The sequence below is a fragment of the Castor canadensis genome, chromosome 7 (assembly GCF_047511655.1).
Source record: "Castor canadensis chromosome 7, mCasCan1.hap1v2, whole genome shotgun sequence".
Classification (NCBI taxonomy): domain Eukaryota; kingdom Metazoa; phylum Chordata; class Mammalia; order Rodentia; family Castoridae; genus Castor; species Castor canadensis.
In genome coordinates this window covers 68,454,997-68,475,818 of record NC_133392.1, presented here as the reverse complement: position 1 = coordinate 68,475,818, position 20,822 = coordinate 68,454,997, and the positions used below count along the sequence as shown (strand labels likewise).

Genomic DNA, 20,822 nt, shown 5'->3' with positions numbered 1-20,822 from the left:
GATACAGACAAAAGCAGTAAGGAAGGAACAGACAGACAGACAGACACTAGGGACTCTCAGAGAGGAAGGACAGGGACAACTGCACTGGTAAGCCAGACACGGTGGAGCCCAGACTGATCGGGAAGACAGGAGGGAGGTGAGGCAGGCGCTGGCTGCCAGTGCTCTAAGGACAGAGCTCCAGGACACAGAGGTCTCCTGGGAGGGCTGAGAGCGAAATGCACACCTGAGGCCTCATGGGGGGAGGGCTACCCCAGGTCACGCACCCACACAGAGTCAGGGGAGGCACCTTGCTGGGCAGAAAAGGACATGGAGCAGCAGGAGCCATGCTGGGGAGAGACCGACCAGCCAGAAGGAAGGCTGGAAGGTAGCCTTTACTCAGTGCTAACTGTGTGTCAGGTACTAGCCGGGCCCCTCTTTATCGCACATCTTAGGGACAGCTGTGTGACAGGTAGGCAAGCCCTCTTCACAGACAAGGCTACACCTTCAAGGGAGGCAAGGTGGCCAAGAGAGGCCCAGAGCCAGGGCTGCCTACGGAATTGGTGTCACTGCCCTACTCCCTGTGGCCTCCACCCTCTTACTGCCTGTCCTGTCCCCAGGAGGGCCTTCATCCTTTGAATAGAACCAGCCACTGAGGCCACCTCAGACTGGCCTCTGAACTTCTGAGCAGAGGGCAGCCTATACTTCTCAAGGGGCAGCTGAGAAAAGTGGCGAGTCAGGACTGTCAGCATTGACATGGGTTTGACTCCTAATAAGAGAACTCAAGTGATGCCAAGGCACGGGCAGGCTGCACTTCAGCGTTACCAGCTGCAGAATGGGTGCACTGAGAACTCACCTCAGAGCCTAGGGAGTATCCTGTGACATAATGGACAATGCATGGGAAAGGGTTCTGTCAACTGTAAATTGCTGTGTACAGCTGGGGGGTACAGATGGAGGAAAGAACAAATCCCTGCTTCATGAGAAGCAGCAATGCTGACAGTGGCACTTGGAGGAGAACAGGGCCAAGAGACCTGTGCAAAGTGAAGGGATTTCCTGAACAGAGTAGCTTCCCAGACCCTGAGCTGGAACAGAGGCCTCCTAGTATAGGACCCTGACCAACCTTGAAGTCGACTGTGATGGAATAGGCAGAGCCCTTGGTCTGCAGTCAGGAGGCTGGAGTTCAAGTTCTAACACTATCATTTAGGAGCTGTGTGATCTTAGGCAAATCATAGAACCTCTCTGACCTTTGGTGTCCTCATTCATAAAAGTAGATACTGTCTGCCTCACAAAGTGAATACCCAGGGCACACCAGCAGGGAAGGGGCTTAAGAGGCCAGAAGAGGTCAGAGTTCCTCCTCTTCCACCAGGAAGTAGCTGGGGCTTCCACAATAGCCCATTCTTTTGTTCTCCTTCTTCCTCCCAGGCTATGCATTCTTTGTCTTGAGTTTTGTCTCTCTCTTTTTTTACAGTGCTGGAGATGCCATCCAGGCAAGCATTCTACCACTGAGCTACACTCCAGTCAGATTTTGCTTTTTAAATATCCCTTTCTCTTCCTTCCATTACAGCCTTGCTTTCTGGTCTAGCACCACTGTGCACCCTGATCTCCAGTGATTTGCCACCTGATCCCTGTGTCCAGGCTAGCCCCGTCTTTGACAGCAGGAGCAGTCTCTCAAAACAGAGAATTTAGCCCTGTTCCCATTAGTCTTATGATAAAGACTACAACATTCCAGATGGGTTCTGCATGTTCAGCTGCTGCTGACTTTGCCAGCCTCACTCTTGCTACCTGTCCTCTGCTCAGGGTTCTAGAACCGCGGTCCTTGTCTTGGTTGTGACACAAAATCATGCTTCACTCCCACCCCAGGACCTTTGAACAGGCTGTTGTCTTTACCTGTACCTTTAAAGTAAAGGTAAAGGTCCTCTGTTCACCTACTCAACTCTCAGCTTTTGGGAGCATTCCCTGACCTCAGCATGGCCTGCACCCTAACACTCCAATGGCACCCTTGACTTTTCCTTCATGGCACTCAGCACAGTCAGAGCTTACACACACACACACACACACACACACGTAATCATCTGATCAATGGTTTTTCGTCCTCTAGCCCAGATGCCTGGAAAATAAGGGCTATCATTTATTTTCCCATTTTTTTAAATTGGAGATGGCCGCACTCATTTACATATCATCTCTGGCTGCTTTCCTACAGTTCACAAGGCCTAAAATAGATCCCATCAGGCCCTGTGTGGAAAGGTTGCCATGTCTTCCCCAGAATGTAGGTTCCCTGAGACGAACCTTTTTTGCTCCCCTGGCTGAGAGAGATGTGTTTCTTTGTTAAGTCGAGATTTTTTACCTTGTCTATATTGTACTGACATTATTAAAACTGCCCATTCCGTCAGGAATCCATGAACTCAGTGAGATTTCAAGACCGTCTTCTGACAAGTAGTTCAGTGCGATGTCCTGGCAAGTGTGGTGAAGGTCTCAGAGCAACTGCTGACTCAGGAACCTTCACACACCTTCTTACAAGTGAGGCACAGTCCATGTGTGTGCACCCTACGCATAGGTCTACATGAAAGAGAGTGGACTCCACATTCAAAGAGGTTATGGGTTGGGTAGATTCTTGGAAATGCATGGTGAGATGTCCTCTAAATGTTTTCATGAAGTCTGTTTCTGGATACACTCCAAAAAATTGAGTGATGACTTCCGTGAAAATGTCTGTTTTATTGTTTTGTTTTTTTTTTTTTCTTTTTCGACTACTTGTTCTGAATCAATAAAGATTGTTAACAACACCCAGACACAGTGCTGGCACTTTGTATGTTTCTAGAACTTATCATGACCCCTGCAAGGCAGGTCACATTCCTGCCTCCTGAGATGTTAATTGAGGCCCAGAGACTACTAGCTTTGCAAGTGACCAGCTAGATGGGTCACAGGTCTGTCTGGTTTAAAGCTTGCATGCACCTGTTGTCTAAGCAAGTTTATGGAAATAGTGGCAGATGTAAAACAGGGTTTCATTCTGTTGCTTAGGCTGGCCTCAAATTAAACCATCCTCACAGGTGTGAGACACTGTACCCAGCTAGCTCTATCTTTACTGACCTTAAAGCCTCCACAGACAGAACGCTGGCCAGAATGTTCCATGGCCCCTAGGAACTATCAGGAAGCCCCAAGCTGTGACAGTCACAATGGCAAATGATTTGCAGGCTTTGAATGTATGGATTCATCTTGGTTTTTATACTGTATTTTATTTTAAATATGTGGATTTTTTTTTTTTTTTTGAGTGGGTGAGTGAGTTAACGTAGGGGAGTAAGAGTTCTGTGTGCTGACTTTGGAGCACAGATCTGGCCTTGTTGTGCTGCCTTCCAGCTGGGTGACCCTGGGAAATCTCTTCTGTTTCTCTGAGCCTCAGTTTCCCCACCTGCACAATGGGAACCATCCAGTGATTATGCCAAGGGGTCGCTGGGGTGATGGAATGCGATGATGCCAATCTGCCTTTAGTATAGTGCTCATGTTGGGGTATGGTCTGCCTGGGAACCCTCACTGGCCTTATGGTGTCGCTGGGGCAAGTACATGCACTGGGAGAGAATTGGGCCAAGCCCCACCTATGGCTCCACAGCCAGGTGGTTTGGCTGCTCCTCTCAGAGTAGCTCTTCCACCACACCTAGACAAACTGAGGCACCAGCACCATGACAGCCCCAGTCCAACCCCCTACGTTCCAATGACATTCATGGAGCCTCGGCTGACACTTACCAGCAGACTTGGGAGTGAACTTGTCTCGGTTCGCAGCGCACACAGCCAGCAGCCTGTAGCCAAGGTCCAGGTCGAACCCTTGCTGGGCTGCCACCCGGCTGACCACCTGCCAGCAGGAGGGAAGAAGAGCAGGGGTGAGTCACCATCCCCACAAAGCTCTGAGCCCAGAGTGGGTGGACGTGCTCATTTCACAGGTGAAACATGCGAGACAGGCAGGCTAAGGCAGTTCCCCAAGGTCAGGTGGAGCTGGTACTCCACTGTGACTTGTTCAGTTAGCCACACAATAATATTGGCTCCCAGAGCCACCTTCTAGCCAGCCATCAGATGGGGATGCGGCACCAGTGTCTTTAGGATGACCCCAGCCAGTCTTTCTGCTCCAATCATGTGACTGTTCAATTTAGCTCCCAAGTTTGGGCCCCCAGGACTCCTCCCACATCCTCCTTCTCTCCCCCACCCTCACTGAGCTCCTGTCCTCACTATGGAGGGGACTCACCCCCCCGCAGCATTGGCATACCCTGAGGTCTTTTGGAAACACAGCTCTGGCCCCGCTCACCCTTCTGCATCTGCGCCTGCACCTCACAAGAGGCTCAGGACATGCTGCTTCCCCTGGGGCTAGGCAGGCAGGACTCCTGTGCTCAGCCCAGGGTCTGCCTCCAGCACCAAGCCCTAGCAAGGCACTTGCAGAGCTACTGTTAGAATGATGGTGTATTTGAGCCTCAAAGTGCCACCTGTCTTGAGATGGCTATCAGTCCTCCCAGGGCAGTGGAACTGGGTGTTCCTGGGGCCCCAGAAAAGGCTCTGGAGGCTCCTACCCATCTTGCCTCATCCCATCTCCACTTGTTGCCAGGTATCCAGTGATTGCCAGAGCTGCTCCCTCCAGCCTGCCTTCCTAATGAACAGCAGCAAAATGAGGAAGGACAGACCTGGGAAAATGGAGTGCTGTGGAAGGCAGCTGCAGTAGCCATGGGTGAGTGGGAAGGAACACTCTCAGATCTAGGGCTCTAATTTGGAGAAAGGGAGGCCCAGTCCTCAAGTCCCGGACCTGCCTGTTCTAGAGGTGCTTGGAGGGCCCCTGAGGGCCACGGATGCTATGAGCTTTTCCTGGCCCCTGGATCCATCAGAAGAGTCCCCGTGATGTGTTAGGTATTACAGGAGCTTGCTACAGGAGCTCCAGGGAGAGAAAACTGTGCCTGTAGGCCACCTCCTCATTTAAAGTGGAGGGACAAGATAGAGTGTCATGCTGAGGCAGGGAGGAGCCATCAGGAGTCCCCTTCTCAGGACCATCAGTGCCTCTTGGAACAGAGCCCTGGGCCTCTGCCCCTCTTCTAGGAACACCCCATGCAGGGCTGATGTCCAAGCCAGGCTGGGAGGACGTGGACAGTGTGTTAACATGTTTGCTTAGCATTTTTGTTGCAAACAAGTCCCCAACCTGAAGTTTTCAGCTCTTTCCCACAGGCTCTTTTGCCTGAGTCTCTAGGCCACCCCAGGGTGGGGCTTCCTCACTGTCAGTCTCACTGTTCAAGTAGAAAAATGCAGGTCTCTAACACGTTCTGGCCTGTCGAGTTTTTCAAGTTTGTAGGCAGACACTTGGAGAGCCAGGCAGGTTGTGGGCTACCGGGCTGCCGAAGCTGACACTGCCTCTGGCACCCTCCCACTCTAGCAGGAGCCTGGGACGCCAGGGAGCACAGCTATGCAGCTGTGTTTGGACTGGTGCAGTCCTAACGCTGCTGCTTGTGGGAAGGTCAATATCCATGAGTAGCATAATAAAACTGCCTATGCCCAGGGACAAAGGCTCAGTAAAGTCAGTGTATGCCACAGAGTACCAAAGTGCCATGATGAGGGACACTGCTTCGGCTTCCAGGTGAGGAAACCAAGGAGGAGTTATAACCCAAAGCTTGGCAGCTACAGGGCCAGGACACGGTCCCAGGAAGTCTGGGCTCTTCCCATGACAGGACCTCCTTTCCAGCCCACAAAGGGTTAAGGTCATAGCTCCAACCTGCAGGGAGGACCCTAGGGCCCTGGGTCAGGGCAGGAAGGCAAAGGTCCCTGTATTGGGACAATACCAGCCAATCCTGTTGCTCTAGTTTTAGAAAGATTGAGCAAGAGGGCCTGGTGCGGTGAGCAGGCAGCAAGGACTGCGGGACCAGGGAGCAGGGCGTGCCTCCAAGAGCCTCGTTTCACGGTGGAGGAAACCGAGGGCAGGGCTTTGCTTCAGGTCACACAGCACAGGCGTTTCAGAGTAAGCCACACCAGACCCTGTGATCCTAGCATGCCTGGCTTCTCCTGGCTGAGCCTGAGGACCCTATGGCAGTCCCGTGAGGTGCGGTCTAACTGGCAGCGGGGAAAGGGTGGCTCAGCTGAGCAGCTTGTGTTTGATAGGTATAAGACTCTCTGTGAGGATCCCATAAGGCACAAAGATCGCTCCTCAATAGAGGCCAGAGGTGGGTGGCTGCCCTCTGCTGGCTGCCATCCCTGCTGGTGGGCGTTCCTAAAGTCACCCTTTGGCTGGGCCTGGCTGCCAGACCCTGGGAGGGGGCAGAGGTGCCTGTCAGGTCAGGGCATCCAGCCCCCATGCTGCAGAGGGAAACTAAAGAACAAACGTAAGACGGGGACTTGAAGTAGCACGGCAAGTTCTGCTGGTTCCCTAGAGGAACGGTGCTGCCTGGGGGTAGTGAGCCAACTGGCTGAGAAGCAGGCAGGCAGTCTTGGAGAAGCTGGAGGAAAGGGTTTTGTTCCAGATGGGCCCTACAGCCCTTTCTTACTGACACCCTCCCAGGTAACGAGAGGAGCTGAAGGCACACTGGGCCCGTGCTCCCATCCTGTTCCACCCTATTCTGTGCAACCTGAGGCAAGTTATTTAACCTCTCTGAGCCTTAGATTCCTTTCTCTAAAGGTGCACGATTGGGTCAGACTGTTCAAGTGCCCCAGTTTAGTCTCCATGGCTGCACCCTAGACCCTCGGGGTACAGCCCTTACTTCCCATTTTGCTACCATACTCAGCCACACGTGTGTGGCTGTTGCTGCTACTCAGAAGTCAGGCGTGAAGCCGAGGTCTACTTCTGCCACTTGCTAGTTTTTCTACCTCTCTCAAGTGACTTAACTCTGTGGGCTTTAGGATCCTTTTCTATGAAGTGGGTACCAAACCTCACCTCCAACTTTCCTCCTGAACCTCCTCCTCTTCTGCACCCTGGCTAGTGGAGGTGCTTTGCTCTTCCCTGTGAGCATCACCTAGGAGGGAGAGGTCCTGTTGCAGCCCAGAGGGCTCTTTGCACTGGTGGGCAGGGCTCAGAGCCTCTCTTGAATTAAGCCTGAGCTGCTTAGAAGTTGGTGGCAAAAATGTGTCCATTTGCTGCCGAGGCTAAGTGGTTTTTAATTTATATCCTCAGAGTAAGCCAGATCCAGAGGAATTTGGAACTGGCTCCCAGAGGTCACTCCAGGGACTGGAAACCCAAGGCTTGGGCTGCTCTCTGGATGGGGAAGACCCTAGTGGGCATGTTCCAGTGAGTGTGTGTTGCAGAAGGCTCAGCCACCTCATAGGAAAATAGCTTCCATGACACCTCCCTCTGGTCAGCCCCTTCCTGTCCCCAGCTCTCCTGAGCTTCAAGGACAATTGGACTCAGAACTCTGCAGCTGTGGCAGGGGTGGCGGGGGGGAGGGGAAGAGTGGGGGGTGGGAAGAGAGGGTTGGGTAAAGGCTCCTTCTCCTGACCAACAGGCTGGAGGGTGGGGGTAAGCATCGGCCATCAGCCAAGAGTATGCCTTACGCTGTGGTGTGGCAAGGGGGACCCAGGACAGATGGCACCATGCCTCTATCTACAGTGTACCCTGCTGGAAAGCCATGGCCTCCTCCATCCAGGCAGATCTCAGAGGATCTTCCCTGAGCTCCCTCCTCCAGGAAGCGTCCCATAGCCCTCCATCCTCCAAGCTCCAAGTCCCCTTACTTTCAGAGGTCCTGTCCTCACACAAATCACTTTCCCTCACTCTCCTCACTGTCCTGTAGCTAATACCCGGGCTCCTTTCACGGGGCCCATGGGCCATCACCAATGCCACTCCCTTCCAGAGTCTTTTAGTTCCTTGACCAGATTCGGCCTCAGGGCCTTTGCACTAGCAGTTGCTTCTGCTTGGGGCAGTCTTCCCTTCATCCTCCCAGGGAGATTACCTTCTTGGGACACATTCCGGGCCTGCACTCAGTCCCTTTCCCAGGACCCTGGCAGTCTCCCCATTGGAAGGTAAGCTCTGTGAGTGGACTACTGTGGCTATTGTGCTAGCCTATGGCAAGGACTCAAAGATTCATTGAATGAATGAACAACAGAGCTAAGACAGGGCTGCTTACTGGTCCATCCAAGCTGGCCAGGGCCACTGTCCAGGGGAACCACAGTGGTCCTTCCCCTATGGCCACTAACAGCTGGAATGAAAGCCAGGGGCCAACATCTGTCCCTTGTCCACAGGACTTAGGATGAACCTGGATCCTCACAAAGAGGATTAAGGCAGTTGGGGGAGGGGGAGGGAACCCAGGGGTTGGGGAAAGGAAGGTCAGGTAGTGCAGGTGGTCTGGAGGGATCCAGATGGTGTTGGCTTCTCACAAAAAGAGGAGCCTGGAGGGTCTAGGGTTGCATCCCTGCCTGGCATCCAGGTGCCTACAGCATCCCCTTTAGAACTCAGCCAGAGTTCAGGCCATTTTCAAAGTTATGTGGCTGTGGGTGCTCAGTTCCAAGTTTCAGTGTCTTCCTCTATGAAATGGGCAGGTCGCAGGACTGAGCTCATTGAGTGAAATCTGGAGTTGGTATGCACCATAGGTCAGCTCAGCCTTGCTCAGAACAGGGGCTCTGTGATGCCAGCCCAAGGTGTGTCACTATTTCTTCTCTTCAAGCCAGGAATTCCTGCCTGGAATTCTTTAGGAAACATGGTGCCCTTGGACTAGACCTTGTGGCTACGGCCTGGCCAGGCATCCTTGGTCCCTCCTCTGCACACTCAGGATAGGCAGACTTCCAGCAATCTGTTACCCACGCCCCTTTAAAGTTGCCTCAGGGCCTCTAGAGGCTGTCCTCACTGGCCACCAAAGCACCCTATGCTTACAAATGCAGGTCATACAGCTGGGGACATCCATAAGCTGTGAGCATCTTCCATGCGGTTCTCTTCACCTGCCAAATCATGCCTTAAACTCTGGACCTGGACTCTGCCCAGCTTATATCCAGAGCTTTCCCTGTCTGTGCCTGGGTTCTCTGTCTGTGCCTTTGCACACGCTGTTCTGTGGGCATATGGCAAACTCCAGCATAGGGAGAAGTAGTTTTTCTGACTGATCCACTTCCAGGCAGCTGAGGACTTCCTTCTACATGTGGCCCTCAGTCATCTCTATACTTGGCCATCAGGCTTGGCAAAGTCTTGGCAGAGGGGATCACACATGATAAATGAGGGACCAATCAGTGTTTATTTGGATGGATAAAATAGGAGCTCAATAAATGTGTCCATATAGATGGATGGATGGATGGATGGATGGATGACTGGATGCAGTCCTGCGTTTTTCTCATCAAATGTGGGGAACCCACATAATCCACGGGACTACGTCTCCCCATCAAACCCCAGGTGGGGGGCACATATAGCAAGGCCATCTGTTTCACATGGTGTCTTCCAGCTCTCACCCCCATCATCTGGTGCCTCCTGGACACCAGGCCAGGCCCGCCAGCCCTTGGTCACCCGCCTAGGGCACGAGCGCATTGGAGAGGTGCACACTCACTGTCAGACAGCCCATCAGGCTCTGCTCGAAGGGCCGCTGGAAGGCTCGTGGGTCTCCACACCAGTCCAGCAGCTCTGTGGCGGCATTATGGAAGTTGGCAGGGTTCTGTAAGTGCTGTGGGAAAGGAGAAGGAGGCAGCGTGAGGTTCCAGAAGTGAGGCCAGCATGGGTAGTACATAGTGGGCTTGGGTAGGGAGGACACCAGTCCAGGCCAGGCCAGGGAGGAGATGCATAGAAAGAGGCAGAGGGAAGACCAGGACCCGTGAGCTCTCTCAGACCCCTGCCTCTGTGCATGGGCCCACCCACCCCCACCCCAGCAGGATGGAGGTCAGCAGCACGCTTGCAGAGATAGGAAAACCGAGGTCTGGTCTATCTGATTTATGTTCAAGTGCTCCCTAGATGCTGGTGGTCTGGGGAGGTGGATCAGGTTCTGTAGCATCACATCTGACCCCTATACTTGGGTGGGGCAGGCTCTCCCTGACCCAGGATGGGCTGGCACTGGAGATTCCCTCCTGATTAACACTCACCTCCACTTCTCAGCCTCCCCACTGTAGCCTAGGTCCAGATTCCTACCAGCTCTGTCTTCACAGCAAGCTTAGGCATAGTCAAATAGGGCAGGGAGTGGGGCAGGCCACATCCAGCTGGGAACACGTATTGTCATGCTGTGGTCTGGTGGGTGTGGCTTAGTACCCCACAGGCCCAGCTTCTCATGAGGTGTCCCCAAGAGCAGAGAGCAAGCCTGTTGCACTGCTGCTGGAAGTCCCTGTTACCCTGGTGCTGGGAGAGACAGCAGAAGAGAGGCTGCCAGGGAGGTCCTTGTCACCCATCTTGTGGAATTAGCCACCTCAGAGCTAGAACAGGGGTTGGAGCAGCAGGTCCTTGAAGGTAGGGAGGTAGAGTATACTGGGGCCCTGGGGTCACTCTCTGTCCCCATCTTCAGCTGCTGGCCTAGAATTGTCCCCTCACTTCCCAGAGCATCAGAGGCCCAATCTGTAAAACAGGGACCACAGACCGTAATGTGGCAGTGGAAACTTCTGTTTCTTATACTTGGGCCTCCATGACTGTTGCTACAGTGTGGTTTGTGTAAGACAAGATTTAAAAACTGACAGGAGAAAGTGAATCAACAAGAATATTCTTTCTCCATGGAAAAAATAGAAAGAAAGAAATGAAGGGGAGAAAGAGGGCAAGCGAGCATCAACAAAGCCCTCCGTCATGGGGCCGGGTGAGGATTAAACAAGATGAGGCTTATACAGCCCTGGCAGAGTGCCTGGCGTGTGGGGCGCTCCCATGTGGGGTTGCTCTTGGCCTGGACTTTATCTCCTAGAAGTTCCCTGACTCCCCCTGAGGCACAGCTGCACACAGCACTCGGTTCCAACTCTCTCTGCAAAGGCTACCCTTGACTTGTGTGAGACAGGAGGGACTTCTGCATACCCCAGTCCATTCGAGAGGGCGGCTGTGGTCCTCAGTCTTAGAGTCTTAGAACCACAAGTAGCACCTGGTCTCCCTGTGGAAAGCCGTGCACATCAGTTCATTCCTGCCCAGAGCTCCCCTGGCTAACCAAGTTGTTCCATTTGTTTATGTAATGTCACACCCAATTAGTAGGGTCACCAGCCCCCACAAACTGATCTCAGCCGGCCTGCTCACAAGTGGCCCCAGCACCTGCCCTTTGCAGCTCTGGGTTCACGAGTTGCCTCTGAGGCTGGTCTAGGGACCCTGTCTGGTTCTGTGCCTTGCCAGCCTGAGATCCTTCACCCTCATCCCAGACAGCTGTCTCATTGTAGATGCATCTTATAGGTGGAGCAAACAGTAGCCATCCCCTTGGCTGTCTGTAGCAAAGCAGCTCTGTGACCCTGGCCAAGCCTCATCCTCTCCCTGTGTCCTTGTTGGGTATTTTAGCATTCTCTCTGAGACTGAAGTACAGAGAGACAGTGTCTTGGTGGCACCTGCAGAACATACCTGGTCCAAACCCCACTTCACTGAGCCATGCAGCCCTGGGGACATTACTGAGCTTTGGGGTCCTCATCTGTAGAGTGGGACGGTGACAGGTTGCAGGGCTGCTGCCAAGGTTAGGAATGACATGTGTGAGAACTGTCATAGAGCGGGGTCCAGGTGAAGCCTGCTGCTGCCGTGCATGCGAGGGCCAGCCTCACTGAGACTCCTTGTTTCCCTTACAAGTCACTTGAGGGTAGAAAACAGCCTCCCATTCATCGCTTGACCCCTGAAGATTGCTAGAGGGTGGGGCCCCACAGGAAGTGGTGGGTGGAAGTTAATTGTTCAAAGGATGGCCCCTCTGCTGAGCTGGCCAACAACCTGGTCACTTTACAACAGACTCCAGTGGCAGAGGGAGGGACTGAGTTTGGGTCTGGTGAGGGCAAACATAGCCAGCCTAGGATGGGATGGGAGCAACAAACCAAATTACAGGCAGAGGCTCCATGGCAGGGGCTGGTATTGGACAGTAGTGCCCGGCCCTTCACCAGAAGGCCTGCTAATTTCCATAACTCCTCTGGAGACTTGGGCTATATTCCATGGCTGCTGAGTGGGGAATGGAGCATGGCAATGCCCAGACCAGGGCTGACTAACATGGATGGGGCAGATTCAGCTTCTTATCAATCCAGCTGCTCCCCAGTCCCTCTGTGAATCAAATCATCCATCCATCCATCCATCCATCCAAAGTGAATTAACTCATCCATCCATCTATCCATCTGCCCGCCCACCCACCCATTCATCCATTCACTACTTTATCCATCCTTCATCTACCCATTCGTTCATCTACCTACCTACTCATTCATCTAAAAGTCAATTTATCCAGCCACCCACATATCCATTCATTCATCCATTTATGAATTCATCATCTATACCTACCCACTCATCTACTTACCCATTCATATGTCCATCCATCCACTCAACCACCTATCCATCCATCCATCCATTCATCCATTCTCTTATGTATCCATCTATTGGTCCCCTTTTCCCTTGCATCCATACAAAATACTCAGGCCCCACCCTGGGCTGAGCACTAGCTAGACTAGAGCCTGCAGACTTGGAGATGAATGCAGCACGTCTTTTACCCTCAGGGAACAAAGCCTGGTGGGAGCCCTGATGTTTGCCCCACATGCCTAGTTCAAGGGAGAAGAACAGGTGTGGTTGCTGGGTACACAGAAAGTGGGAGAGGCAGCCGATCTCAAAGGCTACTGAAAAGATAGCCATAGGGTGCTAAATGCCTGTGGTGGCTGGAACCAGAGAGGGTGGGTGAAAAGGCCAGGCTGGGAAGGTGTGGTGGACCGAGTTCAAGGCTGTGAGGCCCCCATCACAACCCCCACCAGCCAAGGTCTGCCTAGCCAACACATCTGTCATCCTCAGCACATGCAGACACACTCGCCTTTCTCTTCTGATTAGGTTCCGGACGCCTGAGGACTCACAGTCCTTGGCTAGCATCAGCTGCCCAGGGGGCAGCTGTAGAGTAGATGGATGTCTGCTTGAGCTAGGTCTGACTGGAAGAGTGGGAGGAGGGTGTGAAGGACGTGGGGAGCTCTGGATAGCCCACGGGGCATCCAGATCACTTGTTCATGCTCACAAATGTGCCACTGTGGCCCTAATGCAGGGCTCTCTGCCTGTGCTTGCATGTCTGGGGTCAGCTAGGGAAGGTGACTGGAGCTCCAGCACCTGCCGTTGAGCACATATCCATCACGATGCCCATTTTACAGATAAGGCAAGAAGACTTGGCAACTTAACAAGATCGCTTAGCTCCTAAAAGCTTCGACTTAGTGGTGGTTTGCCTATTTGTGAATCTGAGCTGGGCACTCATGCTTTGAGGGGGCTGCTTCAGGGAAGGGCCGGGGAGACAAGGGCACCCTGATTCCTGGAGACACAGAGCCAGGCAGGGGAGGAGAGTCAGGCGGACAGCAGGTCTCTCCTGAGCTGTGTGCCTGGCACACAGAAGGGCTTGTGAAGATGGGCAGGACTATTGTTGGGGGTAGGGGGTCACTGTCAGCAGAGCCAAGTACAGGAAAAGTGGGTCAAAGGCAGCGCCGGGAAAGAGCCCTTCATGTGGAGGAGGGGGGAATGTGGGAAGGAGGGAGGTACATTGTCTGGTTTCTATTCTGTGACTGTGAGCAGAGGCGCGTAATTGGTGTTTGGGAGCTGTTCAGGCTGGGTTCAATCTGAAACAAGTCTTCTTCAATTTCCTCTCCTCAGGCCTTGCACAGGCTCCTGAGATTGCTCTGTTTGATGCTAATGTGAGGACACCCGTCCCTCATTCCTGCAGAGTTGCCACGGATGCACTGGGAGGGCCCCTTGGGAGGCTCCACCCCGACTCTAGTGGTAGTAGTGGTGATGGAGGAGGCTGTAAGGTCAGCCGCCTGTGCCAGGGGCTGTGTCCAGCACACCCCTCCCATCACTGGGATGCTGAGGACAACAGCCACTGCTGCCATCAGTCATGTGCCAGGGCTGGGCTTCTGAGTGTCACCCATAATACTCTCATAGCATCCTACCAGGTAGGATTGCGGGTCCCATCTGACATATGGGGAAACTGAGGCTCGGAGCAATGATGCACCTAGACCTAGATCCCACCGGGTACGTGGGGGAGTGAGGACTTGGGACCAGGACAGCCTGACACCAAAGCCTCTCACCATAGCTTCCTTCCTAACACTCCAGTCTGTGCAGCCCAGAGGATGGGCTCATCTTACTTGGCCTCCAGGTGAGGGTGCCCCTGTGAGTAGCTCCCCACTTTCCAATAATCCAGATCAGGGAGTTTTCAGGGAACTTGCCACACTCTGGAATGAGGTACTCCAAGCACCAGTGGGGCCCACTGTTGTGCTGTGTGACTTCAGGTTACTCCCTTCTCTGTGCCCTTTCCTTTCTGCAAAATGACTTAATTCCCCAGGACCTTTTCTTCTCTTTATTAGTGAATAGCTAGAGCAGAAGGGCAGAGAGCTTAGGTTTGGGGAGGTTGTGGAAGTGGATGGCACTGTCAGGCATGTCACTGCAAGCTCCACACAGCTCAGAGCACGTGAACAGAGCCCAGAGAAGGCACGACACTGGCCCAAAGTCACACAGCTGCGAAGGAATAAGGTGGTGTTGGCATTCAAGCTCACGCATGTGATTCCAGAGTGAGGCTTACACACGACACCATGCGCTCCACCCCCTGCTGGCTGCCCTGCTGCAGCCAGACCCACACTCTCTGACCCTGAACTTGCCATCCGGTTGCACACCTACCTGCTTGATGCACTGCAGTCGGTCGTTGGTCTGCTGGATGTGCCTGTCCATAGAATTCATTCTGGCCGTTTCGCTGGGTTCTACCCGAGAGCCATGAACGTTGTCCAGCCTGTGAAGAGAGGAGAGAGGGTGCAACTGGGGGTGCCAGGCCTGCCCACCTTGCACAGCCTCCCAGCTGCCCTCCAGCCCCAACACCACCAGGTTTCAGAGTCCTTTCAAACCATCATGGCCTCTGCCCCTGGCAGCCCTACACTGGAGAGGCCCTAGGCACCCAGCCAGCCCTTTCCTTTCCTCACTCCTGCAGGCTGCGTGGGCACAGCTGGAGTGCCACACTGGACGGGGGGCTGGAAGTGATCGTGAGAGCTCTCCACGTGTGGCTTGTGGGAAGACTAGGCAGAGGTTCTCACCAGGAGATGAAGGACTGCAGGCACATGTGTGTGCGCACACACACGTGTTAGAGAGGACGGCAGCCCCATCCTGACTGCTGTTCAAAGCTTAGTCCACTCAGTGTGGCTGCATGTGCGTTCACGACCATGGGGACCTTCCTGTACGACGACCTTCAATGCACGTGTGCCGCGGTGAAGTGCTCACGTCACGTGCCTCGTGTCTTCCCCACCCTCCTCTGACTTTACATTTCTTTATACATTACAAACCACTCACAGTGGAGTGGGTCCAATTTTTCACTTTGCCTTCCTGGCAAAGGAGGGCAGGAATTAGCACCACAGCCAGTCAAGGAAACTGAGGCTCAGAGAGAGGCAGCGAGCTGCAGGGACAGCACAAGAAGATCATGTCAGAGCCAACAAACCAGGGCTCCTGACTGCCAGTCCATGGCGGCCTCTGCTGCACAGAGCTGAGCAGCTGGAACATGTGGATATCCTAGGCACTAGGTTCCACTTTTCTGAGCGGGGTCCTTGGGCACACTGGTATGAGTGGTGGAGTTAATTTGTGGAGACTCCCTCGTTCCAGAAAGCTCCAAGAGTCTCTAGGCCCCTCAGAGAGGTCACAGCAGCAATGACACAGAGACTATACATTTCTGCTCCCCATGTGTGAGCACTGGACAGGTGACACACCTGGAGATGAGGACCTGCAGGCGCACGCATGCACACGTGTTAGGTAGGGGAGGGGGCCGCTGCTCAGGGCCCAGGTCTGTGGGCCAAAATGGAAGTTTGCATGCAAACTTCCTTCTGACTTGGCTCTGAGCCTCCAGCATTCCAGTTGAGGGACCATCACCCCTGCCTGGCTCTGGCCTTGGGAAAGCCCTGTTCCTCCTCCCAGGAGCCCTTCCCTACATGGTTCCTTCAAGGCCACCCTTACTGTTCCATTGTGCTTCAAAGGACAACTTGTTTTCATGGTTCAATATTCACAAGGCTATCCAGAGATTCGTCCTGGCCTGATCCCAGCCCCCAGGTTCTCTTCCTGGGACAGTCAGTGCTCTCAGTGCCTCCCAGAGTCTCCTCTAGAAGCAAGCACCTATGCATGCTATCCCTGCCACCTCTTTCTAAAAAACATGAGATAACAGCATTCTATATATACTATCTGGACCTTGCTTTTTTCCCCCTGAATACTATATCTCAAAGTTTATTCCTCACAAAGAACACTTCCATTTTTTTTTTTTTTGAACACTTCCATTTTTAATGGCAGTACAGTATTCCCAGGTATAAGGAATCATTTATCCAATGACTATCTTAACGCTGACCCCGTCAGGGGCTGTCCAATGGCTTGAGCACCTCCCCCTGCCCATACAGAGGTCTCCCATGCTAGCCCAGAGTGAGGGAGGCTGAAGTTGTTCCCAGTGTTCATCATGGGAGTGACACATCACACATGCTTGGATTAATCTAGAGAACAAACTGCCAAGTGGACGGCTGGGTTTTTCGGACATTTGTGCTTTTGATAAGCACTTTCACCTTGGAACTCTTTGGCAAGAAGGTAAAAGTGAGGGTTGTCCCCTATACTTACTTCCTCCTCTCACCCTGCTGACCATTTCTCCATTGCGCCCACCACCCACCACACATTTATGCTCCCTGACATCCACCTTTCTTGGCCATCATTTGTCTATCTCGGTGCCTGTCTGTCCACCACGCCCACATCCTAGTCTCTACCTGCTTACCGTGCACTTGCATCCCCTGGAGCACTGCAATGCTCTACCGCGCTGGGTCCTAGGCTAGACTATGGGGCAAGTGGTGACAAATCCTCTGGTGTCCAAGTTCGTATTCATTCTAGGTTGCCTGTTAGGTGACAATGTGCTATGACTAATGAGGTGCTGGTCCAGGCCCTTGGCACAGATGGACATAGTTGTTTCCCCACTTTGCAGAGGAGGAATCTGTAGCTCAGAGTTTATAGTTGATCTACTAAGAGCTCCAGAATTCTGGTTTTCCCATGACAACCTGTGTTTTTAAATAGGTCCTAGAGAAAGACAGGGAGTCCCTGCTAGAGGTGCAGTGGGATTTCAGGTGTGGGGGGGGCAGGGAGGGGGGACATGATGTACAGTTTCCCTTACTGCTCCTGAGGTCCCCCTCGCAGGGGTGAGTGTCTCCTCCTGAGTGTCCCTGCACAGAGCCTCAGCTAGCACTCAGGTGGCCAAGGCAGGGACCACCCACAGGGGAAGCAGGGACATGGAGGATCCAGAACAGAAGCAAGCCAGTGTGCCTTCTGTAAGGGTACCTTGGTTCCTGGTGCCAGACCCCATCTGAGCCCAGGGGAGCCTTGGCTGAGAGTAGTGTGGTATTCAGAGGGCTGTGAAGGCCTAGCCCGCCCTGACATAGGTGAACAATGCCAGCCAATTCCCAATAAAGGGTGCAGTTTCCACAGCTGACCAGGACACTGAGCCGAAGGAACCTATTCAACCAAGGCTGGGTCACTTTAGTGAGTGGCTAAGAAAGTCTGAAAACAAACACAAAGAAACCCCAGTCTGGGCAGGCCTTCACCTGCATAAGCAGGCAGCAGCCCCCCAGGACAAAGGGCTTGCAGTGGCCTTAGCGTCCAGCAGGGGGCGCTGTTGACAAGCCTCAGCATCCAGAGGGCCTGAAATCTGCACTGTGGAGACTCCTGGAGTCTTCTGCCCCCTTTTCTCGCTTGCTCACATTAAGAGCACCTGGGTGTTCCCAGCCAGAAAGGTTTTGTGTGGGCTTCCCTGGATCCTAGGCATTGGTTTCCGTATCTGTAGAAGTGAAGGGATGATTAAGGGGTCTCATCAAACTCTGTCCCTAAGAAGGACCTCTCAGGATGGGCACGGTGTTTTGTCCAGGGTCAGAGACCCAGGTCCTATGCTTGTTTAATGACTGTCAGTTTCTGAAGTCTGGGGGTGCTCAGCCCACAGGGAAGCCCCAAGCAAGCAGCTGGACCTCAGACCTCTCCAGCCAGAGACTCTGGGCTCCAAGGCTGTTCTTCCCTGATGAGCCCTGATGATCAGGGAAGAACAGATGAGCCCTGACAGGGAAAGCTCAGGTTTCACTTTAGGAAGCCAAATGTAAGGTGGGAGACAGAATGTCTAAATTCAGGCTGGTTTCCATGATGGCTCACAAGCACACCTGGCCTGTGGCCAGTGGCTTGGACTGAATTGGTTCTGGATTCAAAGATTCTCAGGGTATCAATGACCAAAGGTGTGGTGAGGTGTCCCTGTCCTAACAGTACAGCTGGTTTTATTTTGGAGAACTTGAGGCTATGGTAGTCTGTCCAAGGTCACAGGGCACATGTGGGCTGAGTTCAGACCCCAGGGGCTTTTCTCCCAGGCCAGGACTCTATCTTGTGGGAATCAAAATGTGACAGGTTGAACTCCAGACACCTGTGAGACTCAAGAGATGGGTAGGCAGCTGACAGGAGACATCACAGATCAGAGTGAAACTGTATGTCCCGTGTTTTTCAGTCTACCAAGGAATGAACATCTGGCTGAAGAAGGAAGCACGCACAGATGAGGTGGCAGTTTGATTTTTTTAAAACAATTTTGAGACAGAGCCTTCTTATGTAGCTCAGGCTAGCTTCAAACTTATGACCTTCCTGCCTCAACCTCCTTTGTGTTGAGATTACAGGGGTCCACTACCACACCTGGTTGAGGTGACATTTGTAAACTGCTGAGATCAATGGTGGAAACTAGGGTTATTAACATCAAGAATAGATGAGATTGGAAGATCTGGATTCCACAGTACAGGGGCAAGACTTCAAATGTTAATGACAGGGGCATGAAGAGAGAAGGGGTGGGTAGGGGACATGAGAGAGATGGAACTTCCAGGGGGCAGATTGAGACAGGCCAGGTCATATGCACTGATAATTTTCTCAGTCCTTGAATGCTGAGAGAGGTGAAGGGACTTGCCTGAGGTCACCCAGCCAGGAAGCTGCTGTGCTAAGATTTGAACTCTGCTCTGCTAACCCTTAATGTGTTGTACTTTGCACTCCTCCAAGACTTGTGTCCAGAGCTTAAGCCATGACTGTGCCCAAAGGATGTCCTCTGTGTTCCGCTCAATCTGTCCAAACCTAGTTATTTGTTCCCAAAGCCATCTCAGCCTGAGCTCTGCACTCTGGCTGGTGCTGAAGGATGGTGAGCGCTCAGCAGCCAGCAGAGGTCGCCCTCTGCCACAGGAGCGCAACTAGGCTCTGCTGCCTCCACCTCGGGTGCCTGGACTCCTTTAAGCCTTTACAAGTCCTCACAAATCCTTCGTGGCTGCAGCTCCAGCACTGTTGGGCTCCCTCCCAACAGATCACTGTCAGGGTCCTCATGCCTCTGTTCTTCCAGCTGCCTAGCAGTCTCTGGGTGGGTGGTAGGCTCAATCAGAGGACCATCCCCCACCATCCGGGCTTGGGGCAGACAGGGCCTGTCTGCCACCCTCCTGTTGTTTGAACAGGGCAAGCAGCTGGACCTCAGTTTCCCTATCTGTAAAATGAAGGGCTGGCCTACTCGGCCTCTGGCAGCCTGTCAAATTCCAGCCTCTGAGGATTTCTATGTCAGGATCTGGCTGTTTGGAAGGCTCTATCTCAGCAGGAGTAGACCACTTGGCTTTAAGTGGCAAGGTAGGTTCCCAGGAGCCTGCGGCTTGGAAGAGACTCCATGAGAGCCGCTCTTCCCGGGTGGCTCAAGGCCTGGACACTGCCCCTCTTGTGCCTTTGCTCACGTTGGGCTGAGCTTAACTGCCTCTGTGGAAGTTTTTGGATGGTGATAAGGAGGTTGGCTGGGTCTTCTGTATCCCCAGGGAAAGTCTTGCGGGGTGAACCTTCCATTTTGCCCTTGTCCCCACCCTGCAAATGTGGGCCCGGTACAGAAGAGGCATGGTAGAAGTTAGCTGCTAGTGCAGGGAGGACTACTCAGAGGAAAGAATGCTGAGAGCTGAAGGGGCTGGGGGACCAGACTCTCCCACACTCCCCTGCGGCAGGGCGGGTGTGTGAGAGAGGTCGAGAGAAGGAAAGAATAGTAAGGGTGCTCAGGGCTGAGCTAGGCTGAAACCCTTTGGCTGTTCTATGTAGGGCCCAGGCCTGTCTCTGGCCTGCTAAAATTGGGGGAGGCAAATGGCCTTTGGTGGGCTCCTCCCTGGGCACAAGAACAGGGTGCTCTTCCTACCCCATGGCCTCATGGAGTGCTGCAGGCAGTTTCCTGGGGTGATAGGCCCAGCTCACACAGTGTCAGCTGTGTGAACTCAGGGTTTTGTTTCTCACTTTTCAGGCCTAACTACTTCGTCTGCATACCTGACACACACACATCCAGGGAAAGAGGCCTTTCTATACCCCATTAGTGTGTGCAGGCAGATGCCTATGTGTCCCTCTGCACAATTCAGAGCAGGTATATGCACACGGGCTGCTGGCCCAGATGCACTTGAGCACACACATCTCATGACAGCTTGCACAGGCAAGTGGCGGGTCTCTGGGGAGCCGTGTGAGCAACGGTGTGCAGAAATGATTCAATCACCGTGCACATCTGCAGTGTGGGTCCCCCGGGGCAAGTGGGGCCAGCAGCAGGGGTGGGAGGCTCTACCTATAGTCTAAGCAGAGGCTGTGCTCCAAGACAGGGCCAGGACCAGCCAGCAGGGGACTGCCTGCAGCTCGCCTGGTGGAAGAGCCTGGTGTTCAAGGGACCTATCCCGGTCAGCCCCTTCATCAGCCTCAGACTTGGAGAGGAACAGGTATTCTGGACCCAGGGTTTGGCAGCAACCTGCCACCCTACATGTGCCAGCACTGTTAGGGT

At 53.4% G+C, this 20,822-nt stretch overlaps 1 protein-coding gene across 9 annotated transcripts in view; it reads right to left on the bottom strand.

The window, feature by feature from the left end:
- Zmiz1 (zinc finger MIZ-type containing 1) overlaps positions 1–20,822 on the bottom strand; it is a 214,480-nt gene that overhangs the window by 84,332 nt on the left and 109,326 nt on the right. For all 9 annotated transcript variants that reach the window (XM_074079289.1, XM_074079287.1, XM_074079286.1 and 6 more), the window contains 3 exons: positions 14,657–14,765; positions 9,444–9,557; positions 3,712–3,817 (listed from right to left, as the gene is read on the bottom strand). In XM_074079289.1, the coding sequence (XP_073935390.1) occupies positions 3,712–3,817; positions 9,444–9,557; positions 14,657–14,716 (280 nt within the window). In that variant the 5' untranslated portion in view covers positions 14,717–14,765. The remainder of the gene's footprint in view (positions 1–3,711; positions 3,818–9,443; positions 9,558–14,656; positions 14,766–20,822) is intronic.